At 44.5% G+C, this 21,512-nt stretch overlaps 2 protein-coding genes across 14 annotated transcripts in view; both read left to right on the forward strand.

Moving 5' to 3' along the window:
- Positions 1-21,512, forward strand: part of FAM169A (family with sequence similarity 169 member A) — a 181,543-nt gene that overhangs the window by 101,126 nt on the left and 58,905 nt on the right. For 2 of the 13 annotated variants that reach the window (XR_010588792.1, XM_065550115.1), the window contains exon 1: positions 19,848-20,248. The exons of 2 other annotated variants lie outside the window; for them this stretch is intronic. The gene's annotated coding sequence lies outside the window, so the exon portion shown is untranslated. Of the gene's footprint in view, positions 1-19,847; positions 20,249-21,512 lie in introns of those variants that run through there. 9 more of the 13 variants (XM_065550114.1, XM_042855945.2, XR_010588791.1 and 6 more) reach the window with 6 other exon arrangements.
- On the forward strand, positions 6,024-8,591 carry LOC135972365 (myb/SANT-like DNA-binding domain-containing protein 2). The gene is made up of 2 exons (XM_065550126.1): positions 6,024-7,579; positions 8,380-8,591. The coding sequence occupies exons 1-2, from the start codon at positions 7,042-7,044 to the stop codon at positions 8,589-8,591; spliced, it is 750 nt and encodes a 249-aa protein (XP_065406198.1). The 5' UTR covers positions 6,024-7,041.

A 21,512-nucleotide genomic window follows, 5' to 3' on the forward strand; every position in this document is an offset into this window, starting at 1 on the left:
TCATCACAAAACTTGATCCAGTCTGCCTCGCAACGCCTTGCTCCATCTACTAGCTGACTCCGCCAACCAGAGCGGCATTCTGCACTCTTTTCCCAGTCATCCACAGAGATTCCAAAGGATACTAAATCATCTTTGCAATCATCCTGAAATCTATGCAGCGGTCTGCCTCTCTTTCTAGACCCTTTGTGAGCTTCAGAATACAGCACACTCTTTGGGATCCTGTAATCCAGCATTACACTATTGCCTAACAATGCCCATAAGGTAAATATCTGCCCCATCTTACAGATGGGAGAACTGAGTCTCAAAGAGACTTATGCTCTAATAAATTTGTTAGTCTCTAAGGTGCCACAAGTACTCCTGTTCTTTTTGCGGATACAGACTAACATGGCTGCTACTCTGAAACCTGTCAAAGAGATTAGTGATTTACCCAGGATCAAACAGCAAGTGTCAGAACCAGCAAGTGGAAAAATTGAGACTGATTCCCTAAATCTCATCCTTCGGTTACACAGAAAGTGGTGGTAGTAAGTGCAATCAGTGGTCTTCTTTGTCCCTCATTTCTGAGAAGTTTTTTCTGAGGGTCCACAGGTCTGTGCATGTGGAGGGAGTCCGAACCAGGTATTATGTACTTTTTACACCAGAGGTCTCAAACACGTGGCCCACGGGGCTATTTCCTGCGGCCCGCCAAGCAGCCCGCGCACCCCCTCACCCCCCGGGCCTACCTTCAGGCCAGGGGTGGGCAAACTACAGCCCGCGGGATTGCCACCCTCAAGCCCCACACTGGCATCCCTGAAGCGGCTGGCATCACGTCCCTGTGGCCGAGGGGGAAGCAGAGGGCTCCGTGTGTTGCCCTGGCTTCCAGGCACTGTCCCCCCGCAGCTCCCATTGGCCGGGAAGGGGGAACCGCGGCCAATGGGAGCTTCAGGGGAGGTACCTGGAGGAGCAGCAAGCAGCGCGCGGAGCCCTGCGTCCCCCGTCCCTCAGGGGCCGCAGGGACATGGTTCCAGCTGCTTCCCGGAGCGGAGTGGCGTGGGGTCGCCGCTGCCACCCCGGAGCCAGAGCCCGAAGCCCTCCTTCACCCCACCCCCCATCTCCCTGTCCTGAGCCCCCTGCCTGCACCCCAAACCCCTGCTGCACCCCAACTCCCTGCCCTGAGCCCCCTGCCGCACCCCTCACCTCTCGTGCACCCCATACCCCAATTCCCTGCCCTGAGCCCCCTGCTGCACCCTGCACCTCAACTCCCTGCCCTGAGCCCCCGCCACACCCCTCCTGTACTCTCTGGGGGCAGGGAGGGGGTGGAGTTGGGGTGGGGACTTCGGGGAACGGGTTGGAATGGGGGCAGGCAAGGAGTGGGAAGAGGCGGGGCAGGGGCGGGGTCTCATGGAAGGGGTGGAGTGGGGGCAGAGCCGGTGGCAGCGAGGGGGGGTGTGTCAGTGATGCGGCCTCAGGCCAATGAACTAGTCCTCATGTGGCCCTCGTGGTCATTTGAGTTTGAGACCCCTGTTTTACACGCTAAGGCTACAGGGAATCCACCCAGCATCTCCTAGAATAAGCTCAGCAGGATTGGACTCTTTAAGCAAAGACAATTCACAGGCTTTATATTTAAAAATCAATCATGTGTTTGAACATCTTAATTAAGATGAGTTAAAAAATTTGAACTTATCAGATCAGAGAGGGAGAAGCCAGTTTCCCTCTCATGTGACCTTTAAAAAACTGCAGACCGTTTTAAAGCAGCACCATCTAGAGGAAAGAAAAATAATTACTTTCCCCCCCATAATGCAGCTTTAAAGTCATAGTCGTACACTTCATACACATCACTCCTTTTCTTTCCCAATCCTATTCCCACTAAAGTCAGTGGCAAAGTATACAAATCTCCTAAAAGTATAAAATGTTGCTTCATTAAGATTAGCAGGTGTCCATTTAAAAGTACTCCGTTTTAAAAATATTTCAATTTGGTGCACAGAAATTGTATGTATTCATTCAGCACATGCTTTCTTTCAAGAAGTTAGTGCTATGTTATGTATTACCCTTTGGGACACAGGGAGTTCATTCTTTCAGAAGTAATATTCCTTTACCAGGTATTAATTTTATGTAATAATACTGTATATATATTCATTAGGTTTTCAGATGTAAAATATTAATGCCAGTCATGTCATTTATACACCAAAAACTGATTGTTGCTGCCATATGGGGCAAATTCTACTTCATCTCACCTTACTGTCATTGTGGAAGGCCCTGAACACAGCTGTTATTGCTGTCAGTGAAGTTCCATTGCATAGCGGGTGACGGTCAGTCAAAACTGAGGGAACTCCTTGCAAAGGGTACATATCCTCTGTGTACCATGCAGCTTTGATCTGGGCTCCCTGCATCCTAGTACACAGGAAAGTCTTGCAAAGGGGCAGCAGGCCAGAAAAGGGGCCAGTGGATCTGTATCTTCTTTACCCCAGCCCTCACACAAAGGGGGAACACCACAGAGATGGGGCTACCATATCCACGAGGCTGCAGTAGCAGCCATAGAGCAGCTCCCTTTCCAAACTCCTCCACTCTGACTCCTGTGAACATTTCAAATGTCCTATGTAAATTAAGCATGGTAGAATCAAAACAATGGAAGCCCCATTCACAAACAGGGGGAGCCCACAGAAAGGGAAAAACATCATGAGGTCATCCTGCCTCTTGAAACAAAGTCATTGAATTATGGAAGATATAAGCAAAAACAGAAGCCATCTTTAGCATCCATCACTAGACTGACACAAGGGAACAGAGCTCTTGCAAGCTGAGAAAGGTGGGTCTTTCAACCAAGGGGGCGTCAAGGTCTCTGGAAACTGAATATAGGTGAGAAATTTGCTTAGGCCAAGATCTTTCACCTAGGAAGACAAGGGAAGCCAGTGCCTTGTACTTCTGTGGAAGGTCCTGACTGAGGGAAAATCAGCCGTGGCTGGGAAGAAGGAATATTGGTGAGAGAAACATTCTTGAACAAAGTCTGTAACTTGCTAGATTAAGTTTTAGATGCATGTTTTCACTTTGATTTGCTTTTAATCCTTTCTAACTTTATTCCTTTTACTTGGCATCACTTAACTTTTATGTCCTATTGTTTAACTTTTTTTTTTTTTTTTTACTATAAACAAATTCAATGCAGTGTTTAAAGGGAAAGGTGTATTTACCCCAGTTAAGTTAATACTCTGTGACGTGCTTTTCTGTCTTCAGCTTATTATTTCTCTGAACTGTCTAGGAGAGGGCTGTACACGCTAGCACACACAGGTTTGGAAAAATGTAGGTTTGAGAGTGTATTGGGGACACCTTACCGGTTGTAATCAAGGCTGGTGGAAGCCAGAATGGGCGTGTGGGGCTGTAGCAGGGCCGGCTCCAGCTGTTTTGCTGCCCCAAGCGATGAAGAAAAAAAAATAATAAAAAAAAAACAGCTGATCGGCGGCACTTTGGCGGTAGCTCAAAGAAGAAGAGAGGGACTGAGGGACCCGCCGCCGAATTGCCGCCAAAGACCTGGACGTGCCGCCCCTTTCCATTGGCTGCCCCAAGCACCTGCTTCCTTCGCTGGTGCCTGGAACCAGCCCTGGGCTGTAGGCAGGCTGCTGGGGTCAGAGCTGCTGAACTAGGCCTACCTGGCTGGCACACAGACATTTCAGAGTGTGACCTGTATGCTTGTGAGTTGGTTGTGAGTGTCTCAGGTTGGGAGCAGCAAAGCATTGTAAGGCACCCAGGGTTACAGAGTAAGCCGTGCCTCCTGAACTGCATAACAAGTGCCTCACAATCAGGAATGGATTTTATCCTCCATAGCACCCTGGTGAGGTAGGGAAGTACTCTTTATTCTCACTTAACAGATGAGGAGCTGAGTGATGGTGGTTCTCCTGTTTATCCGTCCAATAATCACATTAGTCCTTTTGGCCACAGCATAGCACTGGGAACTCATGTTCAGCTGATTATATGCCACAACTCCCAAAACAATTTCAAAGTCGCTACTTCCCAGGGATAGGGTCCCCATCTTGTAATTATGGCCTACATTCTTTGATGTAACAGGCAGGATGCACCCTTCAGTTCTGGATAGAAAACCCCACTGATCTCAAAGACTTTGCTTCCCTCTTGTAAACTGAACAACAACTGGACAGACTGGCTGACCATCAAGGAAGCCCTTCTTTTGGTAGCACTAAGATCAGTTGGAAAACAGGCACAATCTTTAACTGTCTCTCTTTGGGTATGTACACTGCAATTAAAAACCCGCAGCTGGCCCATGCCAGCTGACTCAGGCTTGTGGGGCTCGGGCTAAGGGGCTGTTTAATTGCAATGTGGCTGTTCGGGCTTATGTGCAGGGTCCCACCTGCGAGCCTGATGGCATAGGCCACCACAGGTATTTACTGCATTATAGACATAGATCCTTTCAGTCCATGAACAGAGAAGCCTACCTGCATTACGAGAAAAGACTACAGTCATTGTTACAGTGAACTGAAGAATCTACCTATTTCTTGAAAGCCCAGCCAAACATGAACAGTCAAGACCGGTACTGGAATCAACAAAAACTACTTGTTTGTTTAAATATAAGATTATTTGCAGAATCTGGGCCTTCATTTCTAATTTTAGTGTTCATTTTTGATTGTCACTGTCAGTCCATAAATACTAATTGGGATAAACTTACCTTACCTTAAACGGAACCATGTTTGGACAAAACGTTTTTTCTCATGGTAGAAGAATAGAATTAAGCAAAGTTAATGCTTTGTAATCATGCTTGAATAACTATATGTATTACATTTGTTAAATTTGCGTATTAGTTTTGATAAATATTGAGCATCCCAAGTTAGACTTCAACATTCAGTTCCTGTTATTTCCTGTCATGGAAGTATTTGTGTTACTTTCCATAACTTGCTTTTGTTTTTGAATTTTATTTTGGTTAATAAAACTGGTAAGTACAGAGGAAGTCTTGAGTCTTTAGACAGAGTAACATGAATTTCAGATGAACTCTTGACAAAAATGTTTGGTCAAATTAAAATTTTAGCGATTGCATCTCATACCTGTATACTTGCCAAACTTATTGAAGAAGTTATCTCAATAATAAAAATGGCTGTTTCTGCTTTTAGAATTACGCTGCTGGCAATCTTTTTTTTAAAAGTCCCTTTATAGATATCATGTCCCTTTCCAACTGGGATACTGTAATCCCAGTAGCCAGATCTAATTTCAGTTTGGATAACTACATGTTGCCTATCTAAATTCTCCCTGCAATTTCAGATGGGTCTGGTATTCTTCACTTCCTGTCCTAAACTTCTCTGTGTGTTTGATGGCCTGATCTGTGAGGCTACAGGTTATAGGGAAACCTGGACCCTATTTTTCATCAGCACACACACAGTTCTATAGAAATGCAGTGTCAGACCAGAAGCAGCTATTCTCCAAAAAAAATTTAGGTACACAGAGGGGTGTTGTAGAGTGGGAGATTGCAAATAGGACTAATGAGCAGTGTCTTAATTATACCGAAACTGGAACAACAGCATTTTTGTTTCAGCATAATTGCTTGGGGCAAAATGAGGACATTCTTCCAGATCACTCTGGGGCCTCTTCAGAGTGCTCAGATACTATGATGATCTGTTCATATAGTTGGGTCTATGGTTATTCTGCATAAATAATTGCAAAAGTCCTATTCTGTTATTTAGCCTTACTTGACTTGTCTCAAGTAGTCAGAAAACTGAATTTTTGTTCCACTGGAAATTGACATTCAGAATCTTTTTCATTCTGAATTGGAACCAAAAGCCCAACTATTATAATTTTTGTTCCACAGGAAATTTTGTTTTGGATTATTTAAATATTTAGTTTTGATGTCAAATCAGTGTTTCAAAGCAAAGCATTTTTATCTTGTAGATCCTATTGAAATATTAAATATAATCTATAAATCAATATCCTAATATAACTTGTCAAAATAATAAGCAAAATGATGTTGTCTAAACAAATTCACCTTATTGAAATAAACATTTCAATATTATTGAAACAGTCTAAACAATTTAATTTTAAAAAAGATTTCTACTCAAAAAATGAATCAACACCTCCCTGTTTAGATTTCAGTTAAACTGTGTTTTCCAATGGAAAACATGTTCTGCCAGAATTTTTTTCAACTATCTCTACACTGAAATACGATAGTGGGTGGGTGAGTGGTTTTGCTTTGGATCCTGCTTGCTGGCATCTGTCTACAGAACTGTCCTTCACTGAAGCAACTGACTATTTTGTAACACTTTTTTTTTTTAATGTGGGCATATTTTGGAGTTCCATATAAATTCCCTCCTTCTCTTATGTACTTTGTCACTCCTAGCCTGAAATGAAAAATCATGTGCAAAAATATATTCAACTGTTATTGTGAAAGAACTTAAATTGGGTCACCTGGAATAAATTTTAAAGGTAGTGTACAGACCTTGTATACAGAAATACCACTATTACATCGCAGAATCAGGTCTCCTGCTTACAGTATACTTAAGAGTAGCATAATTAATATAAGGTACATACATTTTCTATCTGTTGATAACTCTGAAAGCTCTTTTGCATATCAGTAGTGTTTTTATTTAAAAACTCAGACAAGCCATTGACCTCAGTGAGTACAGAATCATCGCAATAGATGTAACAGAATAGTCATTAATTTAAATGACACTAAATGAAGGAACAATAACTATTGGCTAGGCCTGGTCTACACTATGAGTTTAATTCGAATTTAGCAGCGTTAAATCAAATTAACCCTGCACCCGTCCACACAACGAAGCCATTTATTTCGAAATAAAGGGCTCTTAAAATCGATTTCTGTACTCCTCACCGACAAGCGGAGTAGCATCGAAATTGATATTGTCATTTCGAATTAGGGTTAGTGTGGCCACAATTCGATGGTATTGGCCTCCGGGAGCTATCCCACAGTGCACCATTGTGACCGCTCTGGACAGCAATCTGAACTCGGATGCACAGGCCAGGTAGACAGGAAAAGCCCTGCGAACATTTGAATTTAATTTCCTGTTTGCCCAGCACAGGAGAGCACAGGTGACCACAGAGAGCTCATCAGCACAGATAACCATGCAGGCCGATAATCGAAAAAGAGCACCAGCATGGACTGTACGGGAGGTACTGGATCTGATCGCTATATGGGGAGAGGATTCAGTGCTAGCAGAACTTCGTTTGACAAGACAAAATGCCAAAACTTTTGAAAAAATCTCCAAGGGCATGATGGAGAGAGGCCACAATAGGGACTCAGAGCAGTGCCGCATGAAAGTCAAGGAGCTCAGACAAGCCTATCAGAAAACAAAGGAGGCAAACGGTCGCTCCAGGTCAGAGCCGCAGACATGCCGCTTCTACGCCGAGCTGCATGCAATTCTAGGGGGGGGCGCCACCACTACCCCACCTCTGACTGTGGATTCCGAGGCGGGGGTAATCTCATCAGCCACACCTGAGGATTCTGCAGACGGGGAAGAGGAGGAGGAGGACGAGAAGGACGAGCTTGCAGAGAGCACACAGCACTCCATTCTCCCCAACAGCCAGGATCTTTTTCTCAGCCTGACTGAAGTACCCTCCCAAGCCAGTACCCAAGACCATGACCCCATGGAAGGGACCTCAAGTGAGTTTACCTTTTAAAATATAAGACATGGTTTAAAAGCAAGCATTTTTTAATTATTACTTTGCCCTGAGGACTTGGGATGCATTCGCGGCCAGTACAGCTACTGGAAAAGTCTGTTAACGTATCTGGGGATGGAGTGGCAATCCTCCAGGGACATCTCTATGAAGCTCTCCTGAAGGTACTCCAAAAGCCTTTGCAGAAGGTTTCTGGGCAGTGCAGCCTTATTCCGTCCTCCATGGTAGGACACTTGACCACGCCGTGCTAGTAGCAAGTAATCTGGTATCATTGCATGACAAAGCCTAGCAGCGTATGGTCCCGGTGTTTGCTGGCATTCAAGCAACATCCGTTCTTTATCTCGCTATGTAATCCTCAGGAGAGTGATATCGCTCATGGTAACCTGGTTGAAATACGGGAATTTAATTAAGGGGACAGAGGTGGCGATCATCCCAGAGAATTGGATGGGGGTGGGGGGTTAGTTTGTTTTCTGCTGCTAAAGGTTAACAGGAAAACCGCAGCACTCAACAGGCTTTGCTTGGTATGTGGGAAAGGAGGACGCAGAAGCCGAAAGACAATGGTTTACCATGGCTGCATGCAAGCCGAATTCTGTTGCCCAGACCTGCGTCTGTGATCTCTAGCAGCAAAGCCACAGGCACTCAATATTAAGAGGCAAAATGCGACCTTGCACAGAAATCACATGTGCTATGTAATGTGAATAGTGTTGTTCACCGTGAAAGAGTATAAGCATTGTTCTGTAAAATGTATCTTTTTAAAAAATTCTCTCCTTTTTTCCCTCCCTCCAGCAACTGCAAATTTTTCAAGCCTCCCTCCTCCGTCCCGAAGGCTATCTCAGATAAGGCGTTGGAAAAAGAGGACACGAGATGAGATGTTCGTGGAAATCATGGAATCCACCCGCAATGAAAGAGCTCATCTGAATGAGTGGAAGGACACGGTTTCAAAGTATAGGAAAGATGAGGACAGGAGGGACCAACGTGAGGAGAGATGCTTGAGATGAGAGGTGGCGGCAGGAAGATCAGAGGAGGCAGGATGCAACGCTGGAGCTGCTGCGTGAGCAAACAGACATGCTCCGGCGTCTGGTGGAGCTTCAGGAATGGCAGCAGGATCACACACTGGCACTACAATCCCTGTATAACCCCCCTTCCCCCTCCCCATGTTCCATAGCCTCCTCACCCAGACGTGTAAGAACGCAGGCGGAGAGGCTCCATGCACCCTCTCATTCCACCCCAGTGGACAGCCCAAGCAAAAGGCTGTCATTATTTTAACCTTTTTTTAGTGGCCTTTTCCTTCCATACGATCCTCCTCCCAAACCCCACCCGGGCTACCTTGTCAGTTCTCTCCCTCTTTTTATAATCAATAAAGAATACATGATTTTTAAACGATAGTGACTTTATTTCCATTGAAAGCAAGCTGTGATCGAAGGGGGAGGGTGGGTTGCCTACAGAGAATGAGTCAATAAAGGGGGCGGGTTTTCATCAAGGAGAAACAAACAGAACGTTCACACGGTAGCCTGGCCAGACATGAAACTGGTTTTCAAAGCTTCTCTGATGCACCGCACTTCCTGGTGTGCTCTTCTAATCGCCCTGGTGTCTGGCTGCGCGTAATCAGCAGCCAGGCGATTTGCCTCAGCCTCCCACCCCGTCATAAACGTCTCCCCCTTACTCTCACAGAGATTATGGAGCACACAGCAAGCAGCAATAACAATGGGGATATTGGTTTGGCTGAGGTCTGAGCGAGTCAGTAAAGTGCGCCAGCGACCTTTTAAACGGCCAAATGTACATTCCACCACCATTCTGCACTTGCTCAGCCTGTAGTTGAACAGCTCCTGACTCCTGTCCAGGCTGCCTGTGTATGGCTTCATGAGCCATGGCATTAAGGGGTAGGCTGGATCCCCAAGGATAACTATAGGCATTTCAACATCCCCAACGGTTATTTTCTGGTCTGGGAAGTAAGTCCCTTGCTGCAGCCATTTAAACAGAGTAGTGTTCCTGAAGACGCGAGCATCATGAACCCTTCCTGGCCAGCCCACGTTGATGTTGGTGAAACGTCCCCTGTGATCCACCAGTGCTTGCAGCACCATTGAAAAGTAACCCTTGCGGTTTATGTACTGGGTACCCTGGTGCTCCGGTGCCAAGATAGGGATATGGGTTCCATCTATCGCCCCACCACAGTTAGGGAATCCCATTGCAGCAAAGCCATCCACTATGGCCTGCACATTTCCCAGAGTCACTACCTTTTGTAGCAGCAGCTCAATGATTGCTTTGGCTACTTGCATGACAGCAGCCCCCACAGTAGATTTACCAACTCCAAATTGATTCTCGACTGACCGGTAGCTGTCTGGCGTTGCAAGCTTCCACAGGGCTATCACCACTCGCTTCTCAACTGTGAGGGCTGCTCTCATCCTGGCATTCTGGCGCTTCAGGGCAGGGGAAAGCAAGTCACAAAGTTCCATGAAAGTGCCCTTACGCATGCGAAAGTTTCGCAGCCACTGGGAATCGTCCCACACCTGCAACACTATGCGGTCCCACCAGTCTGTGCTTGTTTCCCGGGCCCAGAATCAGCGTTCCACGGATAGAACCTGCCCCATCAACAACATGATCTCCAAAGCGCCGAGACCCGCGGTTTGAGAGAATTCAGTGTCCATGTCCATATCACTCTCGTTGCCGCGCTGCCGTCGCCGCCTCCTCCTTGGCTCATTTTTTTGGTCCTGGTTCAGCATAAACTGCACGATAATGTGCGAGGTGTTTACAATGTTCATGACTGCTGTCTTGAGCTGAGCGGGCTCCATGCTTGCCGTGGTATGGTGTCTGCTGTGTTCACCCAGGAAAAAAGGCGCGAAACGGTTGTCTGCCGTTGCTTTCATAGAGGGAGGGGTGAGGCTGTACCCAGAACCACCTGCAACAATGTTTTTTGCCCCATCAGGCACTGGGATCTCAACCCAGAATTCCAATGGGCAGGGGAGACTGCGGGAACTATGGGATAGCTACCCACAGTGCAACGCTCCAGAAATTGACGCTAGCCCCGGTACATGGATGCACACTGCTGAATTAATGTGCTTAGTGTGGCCGTATACATTTGACTTTATACAATCTGTTTCCAAAATTCGAATTCTGTAAATTTGGATTAATCCCGTAGTGTAGACATACCCCTAGATATAAAATTAATCTTAAAGCAATTTAGTGATATGCTAATAATATAAGCGAAATACAAATGGCCTTGATGGGAGGACTCAGTGTGGGAAGTTAAGCAAGTGTATATCTTTGCAGGATTGGGACCCTAGCAATAGGGAAAGGGATGACATGTCTGTTTGTCCTGACATGAATAGGGGCTGCAGGAGGAGGACCCCGAATTTGTAAGTGTGTAAACTCTTTTACTCTGTCTAATGTTAAGAACCAGTGTTACTGCAATTTACTAACTCATTCTCTCTACATAAGCCAAGTTTAAGGTTCCTCCCAAGACTCTACAACACTTTCTTGCATGGAGCTGGAAAATTCTCAGTGGTCGGTGATGAGATAAGCAGTTTCTTTCCTGGTGAAAGTATCTATTACAAAATTACACTAGGCCATTTCCTTAAGAAATTAAAATCAAAATCTTAAATTGAAGAGATGCCCCTAACTTAAATTTACTGGGTCATTTTAAAGAAGGTATGATCACACATCCTGTTCCATCACATTTCGCCTTATATTGGCAGTCATTCATCTTGCTTCACTATGTGTGTTTTTGGCAGGTGAATAACTCGGGCTGGAGTGTGGAAAAGGCCGAGGATTTACAAGATGTGAAGAGACACCGGCGTTCTGGGAACAGTTTGAACTTGGAGCACACCCACCAAGTCTGCGCTGGTGTGGGGCTTCTCCAGAAAGACAAGAGGCTGCTTCCAGGGAAGCATGCATTCAGAGTCAAACACCTCCCTTTTGAGAGGTCAGTAGCTGAGAGTCCTGATCAGCCAAGTGCATCTCCGCTGACATTGATGCATGCGGGCTGCAGGAAAATGACCCGCAATGACCTGTGGTTCTGGCTGCAGAGGCAGGGCAAGTGATCCCTTCCTCACTGCTCCCATGCTGTCTGAAGCGCAAAGGGAGCAGGTGGGACTTGGAGGAGCAGCAAGCAGAGGAAGTGGGAACAGATAAGGGGGGCTAGTCCTAGCCCGACAGCAGCAGCCACAGTTCCCAGAACCACAAAGCCCCATCCTGCTCCTCTGGTGCCCAGCTTCTCCCTCCAGCTACCTCATGGGCACTGCCTCCAGCTATGCCAGACCGCTACCCTGCAGCTGCCTTGCCCGGGGAGCTAGGACCTGCTGTGCTGTGCCACAGCCACCCCCCAGCGTCTCCCTCAGACAAAGCCTCCAGCTCCTGCCCAGTCACTTCTATATCCCTAGCTTCCCTTTGCTGCCTCTACCTCGATTATCCCCCTCACCTGCCCAGTCACCCCCACTTTCCTTAGCTGACACCCCTACAACACCAGCTTTCCTTAGCTGTCCCCATCATCTGCCCAGCCACTCTCACAACCGCAGCTTCCCCAAGTGAACTCAGTCCCTCTTACAGTCTTCAGCTGTCCTGGCTGCCCTACATTATCCAGACAGCCCCGGCCCACCTACTCCTATCCTTCAGCATTCACCCACCTGCTGTAGTAGAATCCTACTACTACACTGCCACGTTGTTTTTTTTTTCCATCTCCTTGTCCTACCCTTGCTACTGCATGGGGCAGAGTGTATTAAGATGAAAATTATGGTAATTTACAAACTATTAGCAAATAATTTAATGAGTTAAAGAATTAAATAAGTTCATGGAGGATAGGTCCATCAATAGCAACTAGCCAAGATGGTCAGGGACAGAACCTCATGCTCTGGGTGTCCTTAAACCTCTGACTGCCAGAAGCTGGGAGTGGGTGACAGGGGATGGATCACTTGATACATTGTAGTGTTCTGTTCATTTCCTCTGAACCGTCAGGCATCACTCACTGTCAGAGGACAGGATACTGGGCCAGATGAACCATTGGTCTGGGCCAGATGGACTATTGGTCTGACCCCGTATGGCCATTCTTATAAGTTAACTTGAATATTTGCAAATAATTTGCATGAATAATAAATATCACACACAATTCTGGACAAAACGTAGCTGCTATGAGAGTCCCAGCTGTTGTGGGGTGGCAGAAGATGCAGAAATTCATAGTAATATGTTGGACACCCCTTCATTCTTCCCCTTCCTCCCAAAAATGGTGGGTGCTAGTGCAGAACAGCCCTTATCTAAACTGTTCTTGCTGGGGTCTTGCCAAATTGTATTGCAGGGGGAATACGCACCACCCCCAGTATACTATTGCAGCACTGGTATGGTGCCTCATCCCTCTCTCTGAAAATGCTTTTTTGGTTACTGCACCCCCAAAATACTACTGTGGGGGATGCCTGTCCTTCTCCCAAATGCTATTGCTTCTCCCACACATGGATACTGTTTGACAGTGATGGAAAGAAAAGCAAATCTAATATCGTTATTCTTCCACTTCTCTAACGCATTAGTGCAGCAGCTCTCCTCATACACAGGCTTCTTGGGGAGTGCATATGTGGTTTCCAGAGCAATGAATGCTGATGTCGTCATGCTGGTGCATGTCGGCAGCAAGTCCCAGGATGTGTAAGCACACTTCCTCAGTCTGCATAGGAATTAGCATATGAAAAGAATCCGTAAAACTGGAGACTTACAAATTGGATTTAAAAACAAATTTCACTCTGAGATTTCTAAGTAACAAAACTGAGGGGGAAAAATATTTTTAAAAATATGGTTTTAAAATAGTCTATCTCCCTTTAACAAAAATTAAAAACTCTTCAGAATAATTAATAAATGCCTGATTTGTAATAATAAATGAATCTATACCATTGGGAGCAACAGTATATGGTAAGCTGTAAAAGTGTTGGCTGGTATTTTAAAAAAATCCCACTGCATACATTTTACTTCTTTTACTCCACATGTGCAATTTATCCTCAGAAAACCACATCTGCCTAGGCAATATTCCTACATCACCATACAAACTTAACACCATCCCTGTCTGCAGTGGTTTTGAAGATATGGGGTAAAACCCTGCCCCCCAGTGAGGTCAATTGGAGTTTTGCCATTGATTTCAGATTTCATCCCTGGTCTTTAGTTATATGATCATATGCTATGTCTCAAATAATACAATTGAATATTTATACAGTTTTTTTGTGTAGTTTTATATGCATGTGTATTTATATTCGTGTGGTTCTGCTGTGCAGTGGTGGTGCTAGTTGTAAGGGGGCTGTGCAGAAGATAAGTTTGCCCAACATGGTATGGAATTCACCAGGTGGGAGTGCCTGCGTAGCAGCATGTAGGTGGAAGAAGGGAGTATGGTGCAAGATCAGGGAACTGGTACTGCAAAAATCCTTCTACCCTTTGCTATGCAGGTGAGCTTAATTAGGGACTGTGACTCCTCCTTGAGCTGTTGAACTAGGGCATGCTCTGCAAGAGTAGATTTCCAGCTGCTTGAGGGCCGCAGGGGGAGGGATTCCACCCTCCCCCGCCCCATTTAACTCTTGTATATGTAACCAGTGCCCAACATGCCTGCTTGGACTGGCTGCTGGGCAGAGGATTCAGAGTCTCAATGAGAACTTCGGGAGATGTGCAGGCTTGCTACACGGTTACGTGTGAAGCCCAGTTAACATCCTCTGAAAACTTGGTGGTTCATTGTCTAAAATAAATAAAACCAAAACATACTGAGCGTATGCAAATCCTCATAACTCAGCAAAATCTCAGCGAGTGTTTGCCAGCACACTCAAACCCCTCCTCATTAAGAAAATTACATTTTCAAAACAATGACTTTATTTTCCACTTTTGGAAGCTTGCTAGAAACCTTATGCTGATTGTAAACTGTGGCAGTTCACCTTTAATGTAAACGTCAGATGTTTTTTGCACTTGAATAGCTCAAAAAATGCCTTAAATTTAGAAAATCAAACCTGGCATATTCTTGCTTCTAAGTGAGTACTGAAAACTCTACTGCGTTTATTTCAAAGCCATGTTTTCAACTAAGTCATGAATGTTTGAAAATGACATACTGAACATGCACAATATTTCTCTTTTCTCAAAACGAACCTTGCATCATACTGAGTTCAGCTGGAAATGTCTGAAAACAGATGAATAGGGCGTAGATGGTAAGTTGTCCTTCTCATGCCTGACTAGAGGGCTTCATAGCCCCACCTCTTGTTGGTATAAATTATGTGATTTTTAATATATGAACACTGGATTCCACACTTATTTCAAATCCTGAGTAATATGCTCTCCAAAGAACCTTATACATATCCTCTTAAATGTGAAAAGGACAGGAAGTGCTTGTGCAGTTGCCATTGGATGAAGAATTCCTTCCGTTAGAAAGGTCTGTTTTAGGTCTCTTGGGTTACGTCTATGCTTAAAAAGTTTTGCAGGCTTAGATATACTGGTTAGAGGGTGATTTTTTTTTTTAATGACATGCCTATGCTGCCAAAAGCCCCAGTGTGGACACAGTTCTACTAGCAAAAAATGTTTCTGATGTTATAGCTTATTGAGCTCACCAAACCAACATAAGCTATACTACCAAAGCACTGTTTGGTTGGTATAACTGCATGTACACTAGGAGGGTTTTGCCAACATAGCTATATTGGCAAAGCTCTTAAGTCTAGACAAGTGTGAAAATTAAAGTTGGTGTGAGGAGAAGAGGGAATTGGTCACCATTTTAGATTGATTGATTGGCTGGTACCTACCCCTGGTCCTAAAAAGGTTGTGGAACCCTCATTGCTTATTGAAAGAAATTATCAATACGTAGGTCAACTTTCCTCCAACAATTAACGGTGTCCCTTTTGGGCACCAGTTCCGTGAGAACAATAGGACAGTTCTGAGGACCACTGATTGGTGGGTCTCAGAGTTGACTCCATTATCTGCACCAGGATTCCTATTTGGCAGTGTGCCATAGACCAGGTATTACAGATTATTTCTGGTGCTCATTGTTACTTGGGCAATATAGTGGTCACAAGAACTAATGATGAAGAGCACCTTATAAACCTCTAGAAGCTCTGATGAGGCTGTCTGACTGCAGTCTTAGAGCAAATAAGGAAAATGTGAATTTTTCAAAGATTCAAATTATGGCCATACCATTAATATAATTTGCAAAATAACAAGACAAAGTTGAAGCTATCCTTAAATCACCTCAACCTCAAAATGTGTCACAATTACATGCCTTTCTGAAGCTGATAATTTTTTACTACAGATTCTTGCCTAACATAGTGAAATTGTTACATCCTGTAAACAAACTATTAAACAGTGGACAGAAATGCACACTGCACCAATTCCTTAGACGAGGCCAAGAAGTTTACAGCATCTGAAAGGATCCTTACACACTACAATACCTCTTTCCCCTGTGGAATAGGCGCAGTAATTTCACATATGATGGAAGATCATACTGAAGACCAACTTTTCTTTTTAGGGCTGTCAAGCGATTAAAAAAATTAATTGTGATTAATTGCATGATTAAAAAAAATCAATCGTGATTAATTGTGCAATTAAACACACTGTTAAACAATAATACATTTACATAAATATTTTTGGATGTTTTCCACGTTTTCAAAGATATTGATTTCAATTACAAAACAGAATACAAAGTGTACAGTGCTCACTTTATATTTATTTTTGATTACAAGTATTTGCACTGTAAAAAAACAAAAGAAATAGTATTTTTCAATTCACCTAATACAAGTACTGCAGTGCAATCTCTTTATCATGAAAGTTGAACTTACAGATCTAGAATTATGTACAAAAAATAACTGCATCAAAAATAAAACAATATAAAACTTTAGAGCCTACAAACCCACTCAAACTTACTTCTTGTTCAGCCAATTGCTCAAACAAGTTTGTTTACATTTGCAGAAGATAATGCTGCCCTTGTCATGTTTACAATGTCACCTGAAAGTCAGAACAGGCGTTCATGTGGTACTATTTTAGCCGGCATTGCAAGATATTTATGTGCCAGAAGTGCTAAAGATTCATATGTCCATTCATGCTTTAATCATCATTCCAGGGGACATGCATCCATGCTGATGATGGGTTTTTCTCGATAACAATCCAAAGCAGTGCAGACTGACGCATGTTCATTTTCATCATCTGAGTCAGATGCCACCAGCAGAAGGTTGATTTTCTTTTTTGGTGGTTCAGGTTCATCTCTTTCAGATTTTGGAAGTCACTTCAGATTCTTAAATCTTGGGTCTAGTGCTGTAGCTATCTTTAGAAATTTCATATTGGTGCTTCTTTGCGTTTTGTGAAATCTGCAGTGAAAGTGTTCTTAAAATGAACAATGTGCTGGGTTATCATCTGAGATTGCTATTACATGAAATATATGGCAGAATGCAGGTAAAACACTGAGCAGGGAATTACAATTCTCCCCCAAGGAGTTCAGTCACAAGTTTAATTAACACGTTATTTTTGTAATGAGTGTCATCAGCATGTAAGCATGTCCTCTGGAATGGTGGCCAAGGTATGAAGGGGCATACGAATGTTTAGCATATCTGGCATGTAAATACCTTGCAATGCTGGCTACAAAAGTGTCATACGAATGTCTATTCTCACTTTCAGGTGACACTGTAAATAAGAAGTGGGCAGCATTATCTCCCATAAATGTAAACAAACTTGTTTCTCTTAGCGATTGCCTGAACAAGCAGTAGGACTGAATGGACTTGTAGGTTCTAAAGTTTTGCATTGTTTTGTTTTTGAGTGCAATTATGTAACAAAAAAAAATCTACATTGGTAAGTTGCGCTTTCACTATAAAGAGATTGCACTACAGATTGCACTTGTATCAGGTGAACTGAAAAATACTATTTCTTTTATTATTTTTACAGTGCAAATATTTGTAATAAAAATAATAATAAAGTGAGCACTGTATACTTTGTATTCTGTGTTGTAATTGAAAGCAATATATTTGAAAATGTAAAAAAACATCCAAAATATGTAATACATTTGAATTGGTATTCTATTGTTTAACAGTGCGATTAATTACGATTAATGTTTTTAATCACGATTAATGTTTTTTGAGTTAATCGTGTGAGTTAACTGCAATTAATCGACAGCCCTAAAAATCACATACGTCTGCAAATGGCTTTTTTGTGTTTGGCTGCATTTGTATGGTTAATTTTGTGTTTCTATTTGTGTGTACTTGTACTGATTGCATTTGATATTCAAATTGGCCCTGTGTTTATTTGGAAAATTGGTAATCCTCTCTGTTTGGTAACACCTGTATACACATTAACTTTTGCACAATGATTCTCCTGCACTTTTCCCCTAGACTTGTGAGAGGTTAATCCTATCTGAACTTTGTATAAAGAGAGGGGTGGGAGAGGAAGATGGTCTGCAAATCTGTGTCCCTTGATCAAAGTCTATTGGCCTATAACTTTGGTATTATCTACACAGGAATATTTACCAGTATAATTATATCAGTATAGTTATACCTGTATAACTCCCTGTATGGAAACTCTTATGTTGCTTTAGAAGTGGTATAAACTAAACTGGAAAAAGGCATTCTGACTCCAGAATGTGTGTGTCCAGGAAGGGAGATATGGTGATATAAATTATAGCAGTATAATTATACCAGTAAATTTCCCCATTCCAGCCCTGAATCTTTGACTCATTGTCTGCAGACAAAAAGTGTTAGGCTAGATGCAACCTGCAGTTTTCCCCATTACTGTGAGGCATTTTTCAAAAGTTCCTCTTAGTGGAGGGCAGTGAGAACTTGTATACAGAACTTGGCTTTTCAAGCATTTTAACCCCATTTAATATTACAAATATTTTTTCCTGTCCCCTTCCTCCCCCGTACCAGTGATATACCTGTGTCTGTCTCCCAGCTATCAAATTTCCCTTGATTTCCTCCAATGACAAGTCCAGCCCCCACCTTCTCTCTTCTCTGTGCTGGAGTCAGGGATAGAATCCAGTTCTCAAGGGCACCATTCACCATGAAACTGTATTTTCTCTTCTTGCAGGTCCCTGCCTCATTCATGACATACCCTCCAACTTGTGCAACAAATGAATGAGGGATCTCATAAACCTTCACTGCATAAACCTGATTTATCACCAGAGCAAGTTGATCCCACACGCTAAATCAGATGGGGATCCTGTGGAAAAAATAGTATGTGATCATGTAATTAAAGATCATATAATGCATATACACAAGGGGACTGAATTTAGGTTGCACAGGCAATCTTAATTCTGGCATTTTGAGTGCTTGACTTTGTTACATTAATGTTCTTTTAACATAGTTTTTGTGCTGAATATATGCATATTGTGCATGCATATCATTATGCACACATCTGTACAACGTAGTCGAGTTAACATTTATGTGAAACTTTTGAATTCTCTTGTGGATGTAAATCCACATGTCTTAATATCACAGTTTTACCTTATATTATTATATAGAGCAGCATCTTTTCCAACGTTTTGTAGCTCTATGTAACAGCAATGCAGGAGTAACAAACATCAGCAACCAACACACAAAGATAAAAGACAGTAAAGATCAAGTCCTGATCCTGCAAGCAGAGCTGTGTGGGTGGATCTTGGAATCCACAGGGAGCCCCATTAGAGCCAATGGTTTTCTGTATGGATTCAAGATTTTATCCATTTGAATCTAAACTTGCAGGATCAAAAGGCCACAGTCTAGTCAAAGCCTGAATACAAGTAGCTCCTTGTTTAAGACGATCTCTATATTTTTAAAGGAGAATTTTCCATTACTCCTCTCAGAAATCCTCTTGTAATCTGATAGATTTCAGTAGAGTTACAGCACTTTGGAAATATAACTGCTATAAAGTGATAAATACCATTGTGTATGTGCTCTTCTCTTCCTGTTGTAATAATATACATCTTCATAAAACATTACTGCATTCAGCAGTAAGAGGGGTCACCACCTGCCCCTTATTTTAAGGGATGGCCCCAATTAGATGTTTACCTTCCATCCATGTCAATGTAGAATGCGTCTTATCCTGTACTTCTGCAATATCTATGCAAAGGCTTGCACCATGCTACAACCGTTTAGTTTTTTACCATGAATCAAGCATGCAGGGCTGTCCCTGACAATAAGCTTTGTCCTGCTTTTCTCTGTGGTTGCTCTTTATTTCCCTGACACGCAGGCGCTCATGCTGACAGTAAGGGCATCGCACACCATCCGCGAGAGTGTACTCAATAGGGAGTATTTGCATGCATTATTGCAGCCCCCCCACGGACAAGTCTGTTAGTCCAGTATTGTCGTTCAGCAGCCCTGCCCCATGCTCGATAGAGAAGGGAGACTCAGCCCCCTTGCCCGGTGCTGGTGTGCGAAGGCGGCTTGCTTTAGTCCCGAAGTCTCGCTGTTTTGCGCCCGCCTTTGCTGGCGGCGAGGAGGAGGCTGCACTGGGTACCACGCGCGCCGGGGAGCCGAGGGTGGGCGATGCTCGAGGCGTTGCAGAGCCAGTGCGTCAGAGGGGAGGGAGCCGGAGCCGGAGCGGGGGGGCGGCAGCAGGGATGAGCTGCTCAGGCGCCGGGCAGCGGCTGTGAGGGAGGCAGAAGGTGAGAGACGGGACGCTGCTGGTGAAGCCGGGCGCTGCAGCCTCCATTCATTCACCGACCCACACGCCCCGCCGCCGCCCTCCCAGCGGCAAAGGGCCGGCCGAGGTGAGCGAGCGCCGACTGCGGGGGCTCGCGCCGCGGTCCCCGGCTAACCTGGCTGCCGCCCGCTGGTGCCTCCCAGCCTCCTCCCCCCTCATCCGGGCCTGGCTCGGAGGGTTGAGCCGCGACGCGGCAGCCCGGCCTCCTCCGCGGCCGGCAAGCAGCCGGGGGTGCCGGTAGCCCGGGGGCGGCGCGTGGCGTTGGCGGCGGGTCTCCCCGCCAGGCAGCTGGGCGGCGAGGCGCTGGCCGGGGCGCTGCTGGTGTTCCCCTCCCCCATGGTAGGCCATCGCACCAGGTGTGTGCTGGCCTCCCTGCCCCTGACCCCCAGGGCTCTCGGCCCTGCTCTTTGGCCTGTTCCTCCTCCGGCTTGGCCACCCCCTTCTGGGCTGTAGCTGCCCTACTGAAATCCGGGGGGCACGGACGGAGTGCTGCTGCATGGAGCCCTCTCCCCAGCTGTGTGTGAATTAAAGGCCTGGGTTAGGCAAAGGCAGCGGTTTCAAGGTGTAGTAGTAGAAATCAATGGAGGTCATTTTTGGATGTGTGGGAATAAACTGAGGGTGACTATAAAGGCCTCAGACAAACACAGCAAAATCCTTAATTGTAAAGAAGGCTATACACCCTGCCTTAACCCCCCCTCCCCTCTCACCTAGATGAGGGAGGTGTGCTAGATTTGTCAGCTGCTGCACTACAGCTTGTTACTTTTGCACAGGAATTGGATCCACCCTAACACCTGGGGGGTTGGATGTTGCATACTGCTAAAGTTTTATGTAAGTTTATCTTTGCTCCAAGGAAATGGCCACATCTCTGGCCCAAACAATTTGATGCAGCCAGGCAGTTTTTGTGAAAGGTGTATATTATACAATGGGCCTTTGCAGGATGTGTTTTGTTTGCCCTGCAGCAAAGTGTTTTATTTTGACATGAGCCATCATTGATAAAGCCAAGAGAGGTCTTGGCTATAACTTAGGCTGAGCTGGCCTTCTTGTCCTCTTGTAGAGGCCAAATCAGCGCGAGGAAAAGTGGGATGACTCTGTGGAAGCCAGATTTAGAGCAATGGCTCAGGTGTAATATACATTATACTTATTTTTAATTACTATATCTGAAGAGTAAAGTGCTCAATAAAACCAATCTTTAAAAATAACACCCAATAGGAAACTGCCATTTTCAAAGTCTTATGAGCTTTGATTACTTTTCCTCTGCCCCTCCTTAACCATATGCATCCTGACAAAAATGAGTCAACTGTGGGAGGTTCTCTGTGAGCTGAGGGGTGAAA

The sequence above is a fragment of the Chrysemys picta genome, chromosome 6, assembly GCF_011386835.1.
Source record: "Chrysemys picta bellii isolate R12L10 chromosome 6, ASM1138683v2, whole genome shotgun sequence".
Taxonomy (NCBI): domain Eukaryota; kingdom Metazoa; phylum Chordata; order Testudines; family Emydidae; genus Chrysemys; species Chrysemys picta.